We start from the raw sequence: 8,536 nt of genomic DNA, 5'->3' as shown, positions 1-8,536 counted from the left end.
CGAAGTTTATGTATTGCAATTAATTGTACAACAAATCCTATTTTTTTATTTTATATCCGCTATAAGGCGCAATTCCACACTGTCTTTCTATTTAAAATTTCGAAAATACATGTAAATACACAAATTAAGCGATTATACACATAACCGGAAAGGAAGTCAACGAATCGAACTTGTTTGATGCAGTTGGTTGCGATTTGGCGCAATAGCAACTATACGAATGTCGTGCAGGGTGCCGCGGTTTTTCACCCTGAAACGGCCACGACGGTGAACACACGTAACATCTTCTACATGTAATATTCTCGCACTAAATGACACATCTAACAAGAGAGACACTCTAGTCTGCCGCTCTTTAGACGCACATGCGCGTCCGCGGCATGCCGCGGCGTGGTGCACGCGCAGATCCGCGGATCTCATTATTTCGCAAATTCTTTCGTGAAAAAAATTCGGAGAAAACTGAAAAAGAAGTAAGCTACTTTCGTTGCCGAAGTACTGTCAAACTCGATTTTCTTAGCAGATTCTTTAGATCGTTGCTTGGCAGATCTGTCCGATTTCTGCTGTCGATTTCTTCCAATATTATATGTTCTATGTGGGGGTGCCATAACAAGAAAGCATATTGGGGAACGCATTTGGTACCAATCTTATCTGACAATATGTTGATTTAATTTTCTCTCCAACTGATGCGATAATCTTTTGCTATCTGAGGTAATAATTTTGCAAATTGTATTTTTCTGCGCCTTTAAAATAATTTTTTTTTCGCATGTTTGAATACTTAGAATAAGAAAGTGGGGATTAAAATCTACGTTTCCTGACAAAATCTATATATACAATGTGAAAGCGTCCGACATAAGATTTTGTGTACAATGATAAATTTTTATAATAAATATTTTAATAGTAAAATGATATAAAACGTAACGTAAAATATAGCATATTCTACTTTTGTCGGAAACTTTTTTGTCTTAAACTTAATAGCTCTAAAAAATTCCAGTCGATTGATTAAAATAAGCCACCTCGTATAATACATATGTTACGCGGTAAACACGCGTATGCACGTCAATGCATTCGCGCCCGTGGGTGTTAATGTGTGTATTGTGTATATATACGATTATTAAAATAACTCGGGAAAATTGTTCTCTTACTTTCGTGACGCCAATTTTGTTAAACACCTTGCGCATGTAGCTGCTACGCAGTAGCTAACTTAACTGGTGACTAGAGAACAGGAAAATAAGTTCGTATCACTTCGGGTTGGCATAAGTTCGTATCGATTCGACTCGGCACGGCGCAGGACCGTAACCAAAACATTTAACGTTCGAAATAAATATCTGAGACTTTAGCATTAACTAAAAATAAAATATTTCAAAATTTAAATATGTAAAAATATATACATATAATCACATTTATAAACAAATACATATATATCACATTTTTAAAATAATTTTGTCGTTGCTTTGGCAATATTGTCTGTGGAACGCGTTCTTCAGAGCCCACTGTCTTAATACACCCTTGATGATTAGTTATCTTTCATTATCTTATCTTTATTTTTCATTGAGTTATTTGGAACGTATCTGTATATAATAATTTATAATTTTTTGCACTTTTTTCAATTTTTACGATTCAACAACTGCAAAAGTTGAAAATATATAAAGATCTTTTATAATTCCGCTTTTTTATATTAAATGTTAAAAGAATTCACTATATATAATTTAAATAATAAAAATTTACTTTTGGGTAATACAAAAAAATAAATAATCCATTTGTATAATTTATTATTGATAAATTTAATAATAAATAAATGAATAAAAACGTAAAATACTGAGAAGTTAGGAATTGTGTAAATAGTCGACCTCTGTAGAACATCGCAAGAACTGCGAGCTCGAGAAGCAAACGGTAATTTCATTGTAAAAAGATAAATAAAAAAATTACAATAACAATTTTTTCCTTTTTCGCCAGTAAATATTAAAAAATAATCCAAAATTTAACCGACACAACTGGCCAAAGTTACTTCTTTATTTAAAAAATTACAAATAACAATAGAATAAAACAATAAATCTGTCATATTTTTGCATAAAGAACTTATAAATTAAAAACCGTCTAAAAATCATATTTTTTAAATATGTTGGTTTATATAGACGCTTTTAATTACAAATTTGACAAAAGTATGGATTTACGAGATTTAATAAACATATATAAAGCAACAATGAGCAAATAATATTACATAAAATTAATTGCCACAAAATCGATAAAATCAGAGGAGATTTATAATAAACGTGCGGTATGACGTCCGCGTAGATCGTCATCATATATTAAAATAAACAGTGGTAGAAAACAATCCATGTATTTTAAAAGGCTGCTATAAACAATTTTTCACGATATAGTAATTAAAAAATAAAATAAAAGTTTCCAAATCAGGCGTCTGGTAATTTAGTGAGTACGTTGATAAGGAGTTGATAAAGTAATCTCTAAACCGTTACGCGCGGGGTAAGCGGTTCTTGGAACGCGACACAAATCGGCGAGCTGGTTTTATCAATTTACGTCGGTTTTATCAATTACGTCGGTAAAAGTAAACCGCATAAATAAAACTTGTACAAAGTGTACAGGATATTTTCTACTCGTCTCGTTAAGCGCATTAGCAAATTCTTTTCGTGGCATCCCAATCGCGTTAAAGAGTCTCATTAAGCCGTTCAATCTTTATCGCGAGCGCTTAAATCCCCCGGTTTTAAATTAAAAAGCGTTAAGAAAGGCTTAACCATTTTAAAGTTCAGCTTTTATCTCGCGTCACGCTGATAAAGAAAATTAAGAAACAAATATTACACACACCTAAATATTTTCATGACGCTAATATAAGACTTCATTAATTCATCAAGATTACCAGATAAAATCCTTTAGCTAAAGCAATTGTTGCACATAAGTCACTGATGTGAGATAATTTTGTAAAGTAAATTCTCTCTCTTGCTGCACATATGCTCATGCACATATTTGTAGGCGACACTTTGGGCAAGATATTAAATTAATTTTAATCATTATTTGGAAAAAAACTGTGATACCTATTTCGATAAATGAAAGTAATAACGAAAAGAATGAATATATTGCACAATTTTATTATTAGACTTCAATATTAAAGTCAAACGTTGAAAGTATTTTGATGTGTAATAAGAAAAGGAACTGAAATAGGGATTATAAAAAAAAATAAAAAAATAAAAAAGGAACCAAGATGTTACTAATTTATCATATTCACTTGGCGCAAACCTCCTAATATTGTTTTAGTAATAAAAAATACAAACGGAATACATTTAATACGAATTACACTTGCCGCTTAATTTTACCTTTTTTTTGGAAAAAATAAGTTTTATATGGATCGGGGATTAACTAAGTAAGATGGAGCTTCGCATAATCCAATATGTGTAGGATCCCATGCTCCGCGGATGCGATGTGCAAGCTGGCGCCGCACGCGTGTGGATTGATCTTGGCATTATGCAGCTCGGCTATTTGAGTGCTGCACGCGGCCGCTGGATCGCCACTAGTGCTTAGACTTCCTTTCCAGAATTCATTCCCTGCAGAAAGGATATCATTGTCTTGAAGGTGTTAATAAAGATATATCAAAAAAGTTTCTCCTTATAAATGATGCTGGATTATTGAATAAGGTATTGAAATTCATGTCAGCGTATGAACATTTAGATAGATAAACAATAAAATGAATAACGTTCAAACCTGGTAATGTATTTCCATCCCAAGCGTAAGTTACAACGAGGAGTTTATTCGCGTCGGCTTCGAACAGTCTACTGTGTGGTGCTCTCCGAGCAAAATGTATCTTTATATCTAAAAGTAATATTATTAATGTACAAATTGTTAAGGATATTTGTATTTTCATTTATTTTCCACTAACCACCCAGATAATCGCCGTTTCCCGCGCTGCCGCATTTCTGATGCCCGAAATAAGCGAACATGATATCAGAAACGTATTTAAACTTCTCGTTCATCTTCCTGATAGCGATTTCGAATGTTTTCAGGAAGTAGACTTCCTGATTCTGAAGTTTTTTCCAGACACCTGATGGTAATCGTTATTTAATTAAATATGAATAATTAAGAAGAAACGTATGAGAAATAATTTCGATAATTTATTACAACATTTAAATCATCTTAGCAATGAACGCTTCGCACTAACCGAGTCCAAAACCGACCACGTGCAAGAAAGCGGTTGTGTTTTGTTTCTCGGCGCGGCTGTTCGCCTCGAGTAGTATTATTTCTGCCGAGAGCAAAGTTCTCTTCATGTAATTCTCAATATCGAAGATATTCTGACAGCCTGAAGATATATATCGCTTGTTCTCTTTTGACCTCATGCGCGTCGTGACTTCTTCGTAGAGCGGATGATAATCCTCGCCATAAAATTTGGCCCATAAAACACGCATCCCACGTTTTTCTTCGAGTGTGCCATCCATCGCGGATCCGTATCTATTTTATAGATTGGCTCTTTCAAAAACTCGTATTTGCATAATGCCAAAAAAGAAATCTTATATTATAACGTAGCTTAATTCCATTATTATTCCATGATTATTCCATTTTAAAGCTAAAGAAACATGCAACAAATTTTGTAGAAGTAATGAGCACATTTTATTAATGTCTTTATTATTATATTAATAGTAAGGATTTGAAAAATTAAATATATGACTACGGCAACCAGTGCAATTGAATTTCTTTTCAAATATGTCACTCAACTTTACGTGTTAATACATAATTATTGCGGAAAGTTACCCGTTATCGATATTGTTTTGTTCTGGCGTGATGACAATGTCCTGATACTCCATAAATCTGGGCCTCTGGAATCTTACATAACAGATTAAATGGCACAAATTTAATAATGAAACTTGGTAGCAAATTTTCGACAAATTCTAAAGTCCATAAAGGATAATGATACTAAAAATAAAAAGTGTATTTTATTAAAAATGGCTAGTGTATTTATAATAATTTTAACGGTTTTTCTCAACCGCAAACATTTTTGCGGCTATAAATAACTGTATGCAAAAGAGATCGATAAAAATAGAACACGTATCTGCAAATACGTGCAAATTCCACGACACTTGGCGCTATCTTTTTACCTATTTTCAAAAAGGTTTCTTACGGCATGTAGGTATATAGTCACGGTGCGTTTCATCAACGTTCTACGCGACTTCGTTGCGCGTGAACTAAGGCAAGACGCTACCGCATCTTTTGATTCTTAAAAAAGGCGGGATTAAATAAATGTATAGAACCTTGAGCCTACGACACCTATAATGACCCCTCTGGGTTGGACGACGTCTGGGTCACTGCTCACGATACCTCTGTTATTTCGCGAGCCGTCGTTTATGAACTCCGTATGAGAAGACATCACCATCATTGCCGACAATTTGATCTCGTCGTAGCTCAAGCATTTCGCTAGGACTTATTCATCAGATTTTAAAAACGTTTATTAGGGCATTACAACACATCGAAGGTGATATACGAGAGAAGGTGATATTATCAAACTTATAACTATAACTATTATAACTTATTCTTATAACTATTTTTCTTATAGATTAAATGTTATTATTACCTTATTTATTTTTATTTAATTGTTGTTATTAAAATTATTATTCAATTATTATTTAATTATTAGTTATTTTTTTATAAAATTAATTATTCAATTAGGTCGGCATTACGTACTTACCAATGGTTCCTCCTCATGATCGGTACCGACACTCTCCCATCCATCGAAGCCGGTCTTATTATCAAGTAATTTCCATCGATCTATGGGACCGCAGAAGGTGGCTGCCCTTTTATCCAGCAGGCGATGGATAAATTGAACAAGGCCCATGTCCGCATACATGGCTTTCTCAACAGGACTACCATATAATCGCTTATGTTTCAGCCATCGAGCAATTAAGGGCAACATCGCTTCGTGTATTAGCGGATACACCGAATTTGCGTTTAACTGAAATATGTCAAATGTGTAAATTAGCTAAAATGATTAAACCTCATTAAAAAAAATAAAGAAATATCTCAGACTTCAGTACTTGAGTATAGAATTCCGATCTTTAAGTTACACAAAATGAGCACTAGAAAACTAGATAAGTATATTGACAATCAAATTTTCAAACAATTTCTCTTAATTATTTATTAAATTTAATTTAAGAAAATGATCAAAATAAAAATATTATTTAATTAAGCGTACGTCCCTTTTGTCTATATTGTACTAATCACTCGATCAAGTAACTTGCTAGATTTACGCAAACCTCGATAGTATCCGCGCTGATTCCCCTGTCCTTCAAGGTAGCGCATCTTACGGTGTTAATTGGGAACTTTACAGGGAACTCATTGCTTCGTCTGATTAGCTCCGCCACGCCGATCGGTGGCGGCACGGAGACATCGAGGCACTTCCTGAGCAATTCTTTTGTATCGTCGTCGAAGGGCACGCCGTGAGGCGAGCCCAACGTGTTCTCCCATGAAATCTCCGGCGGATCTTCCATTTGCTGATTCGATTCACCTGCACCTTGTTTGCTCTGCGAAAAACGCGAAGATATGCGAAGTTACAATATGTATAAAAGCACCATTGATGCTTTCAATGGAATTCACGAATTCGACGAGAAAAACACTAGTTTTTTCTAAGAAATGGATTGGTTTATTTCCTTATGCACATGTATATATGAACCGATCAATTTTAATTCTTATGCTTATGTTTATGCGCTATGCAAGTTTGTAAGAGAACGCTGGTTGGTCGCTCTTTAAATACACATGCGCGCCCGTGACGTGTTGCAGTTCCGCGAATTTCATTATTTCACACATTCTTTCGTGAAAGAACCGAAAAGACCGAAAAAGAAGTAAGCTATTTTTGTTGCCAAAGTATTGTCAAACTCGATTCTTTTAGCAGATTCTTTAGATCCGGGTGCCAGGATGCCACAATAGGGAAACATATCGGAGAATGCAGTTGCACGTATTGTGTAACTTTCCTTCAAACTGATGCAATAATTTTTTGCTATCTGAGTTAGTAAGGATTTTGTAAAGTATCTTTAAAATAATATTTTTGCTTAGATACTTTAGAGTATGTAAGAAAGTGGAGATTAAAGGCGTTTTCCGACAAAATTTATACAATGTAAAAGCTTCCGATATAAGATTTTATGTATATGATCAATAATAAGTACAAATACTTTTAATAGTAAAACGATATAAAAAGTGACAAGAAATATAGCACATTATAAATCAAAGTGCTTTTGGATTCATATTTGTATCTTTCTTTAGATTTGAGATAATTACAAAGTTACACATCATAAATATATGCGTATGCATTCGCGCACGCGTGTATGTGTATATAAGATTATAAAAATAACTCATCTGGAAAATGTTATCCTCTTACTTTCGTGACGTTAATTTTATCGAATATCCTGCGCATGTTGTCGCAACGCAGTGTCCAACTGGTGACTGGAGATTCTCTAGTCACCACTTTCCCGTGAAGAACATCAGAAAATTGAGTTCGTATAAGTTCGTAGCGATTCAGCTCGATACAGGTCCGTGACTAAAACATTTGGTATTCGAAAGAAATATCTTACTTCACCATTAACTGAAAATAAATCACAAAATTTAAATATACGGAACAATATATGTATATAATTAATTACATTTATGAATAAATACATATACATCACATTTTTAAATCAATTTTGTTTTTGCTTTGACAATGTTGTCTATGGAACGCGTTTTTTAAAGCCCACTGACTTAACACGCCTTTGACGATTAGTCATCTGCCTATTTTTCATTGAAATGAGTCATTTATTCGGAAGTTATCTGTAATGATTTATAGCTGTGTTCCGCACTTTTTTCAATTTTTATAATTCAACAATTGCAAAAATTGAAAATATTTTCATAAAGATCTTTTAATTCCGCTTTTTTAGAAAATTAAATGTTAAATATTTTAATATAAAACACATAATTCAAATAATAAAAATGTACCTTTGTGCAATATAAAATATAAATAATCCATTTGCATAATTATAAATGAATGAATAAAAACACATTGTCTGCATTCGTTTAATCACATTAAGAGTTATTGGGAATAAGCAAACGCAGGCAAAATGTTTCAAGAAGTTGGGAATTGCGTAAATAGTCGACCTCTGTGGAACATCGCAAGAACTGTGCGCTCGAGAAGCAAACGGTAATTCCATTGTGCAAAGATAAGTAAAAAAATTTACGGATAATAATAAAATAAAATAATAAATTTATAATTTTTTTTGCATAAAAAACTTGTCAATCAAAAATCGTTTAAAAATCATATTTTTAAAACAATTTTATAGATTTAAGAATTTGATACATACACTACTGTTCAAAGTTTTGGAAACACTACCTTCTTAAGAAAAATAACAGTGATGCCAATACTTCTAAATAAAACGTCATATATGAAAAACTTTACTGCGCGTTTTAACTATTGAACACAGTATTATTTGTTTCTATATAAATCATTTTTCAAGGAAAAATTTTATTTAAAGAATTTTATTAGCACTACTGTTGTTTTTCTTTGGAAGGTAGAGCTTCCAAA

At 33.0% G+C, this 8,536-nt stretch overlaps 2 protein-coding genes across 6 annotated transcripts in view; both read right to left on the bottom strand.

The window, feature by feature from the left end:
• LOC112462013 overlaps positions 1-1,242 on the bottom strand; it is a 6,170-nt gene extending 4,928 nt beyond the window's left edge. For both annotated transcript variants that reach the window (XM_025027505.1, XM_025027504.1), the window contains exon 1: positions 1,137-1,242. In XM_025027505.1, coding sequence (XP_024883273.1) covers positions 1,137-1,172 — 36 coding nt within the window. In that variant the 5' untranslated portion in view covers positions 1,173-1,242. The remainder of the gene's footprint in view (positions 1-1,136) is intronic.
• A 1,837-nt stretch (positions 1,243-3,079) lies between these two features.
• The window catches only part of LOC112462068, a 57,700-nt gene continuing 52,243 nt past the window's right edge, over positions 3,080-8,536 (bottom strand). Inside the window, exons 2-10 of one of the 4 annotated variants that reach the window (XM_025027623.1) lie at positions 7,361-7,519; positions 6,243-6,512; positions 5,678-5,941; positions 5,244-5,413; positions 4,747-4,818; positions 4,160-4,446; positions 3,881-4,042; positions 3,706-3,813; positions 3,080-3,548 (exon numbers count right to left, since the gene is read on the bottom strand). In XM_025027623.1, the coding sequence (XP_024883391.1) occupies positions 3,364-3,548; positions 3,706-3,813; positions 3,881-4,042; positions 4,160-4,446; positions 4,747-4,818; positions 5,244-5,413; positions 5,678-5,941; positions 6,243-6,512; positions 7,361-7,396 (1,554 nt within the window). In that variant the 5' untranslated portion in view covers positions 7,397-7,519 and the 3' untranslated portion in view covers positions 3,080-3,363. The remainder of the gene's footprint in view (positions 3,549-3,705; positions 3,814-3,880; positions 4,043-4,159; positions 4,447-4,746; positions 4,819-5,243; positions 5,414-5,677; positions 5,942-6,242; positions 6,513-7,360; positions 7,520-8,536) is intronic. The other 3 variants (XM_025027620.1, XM_025027621.1, XM_025027622.1) reach the window with 3 other exon arrangements.

Source organism: Temnothorax curvispinosus, unplaced genomic scaffold (genome assembly GCF_003070985.1).
Source record: "Temnothorax curvispinosus isolate PA1 unplaced genomic scaffold, ASM307098v1 QBEX01011959.1, whole genome shotgun sequence".
Lineage (NCBI taxonomy): Eukaryota > Metazoa > Arthropoda > Insecta > Hymenoptera > Formicidae > Temnothorax > Temnothorax curvispinosus.
Note: the sequence above shows the minus strand (reverse complement) of the source record. Positions and strands in the feature narration are given on the sequence as shown.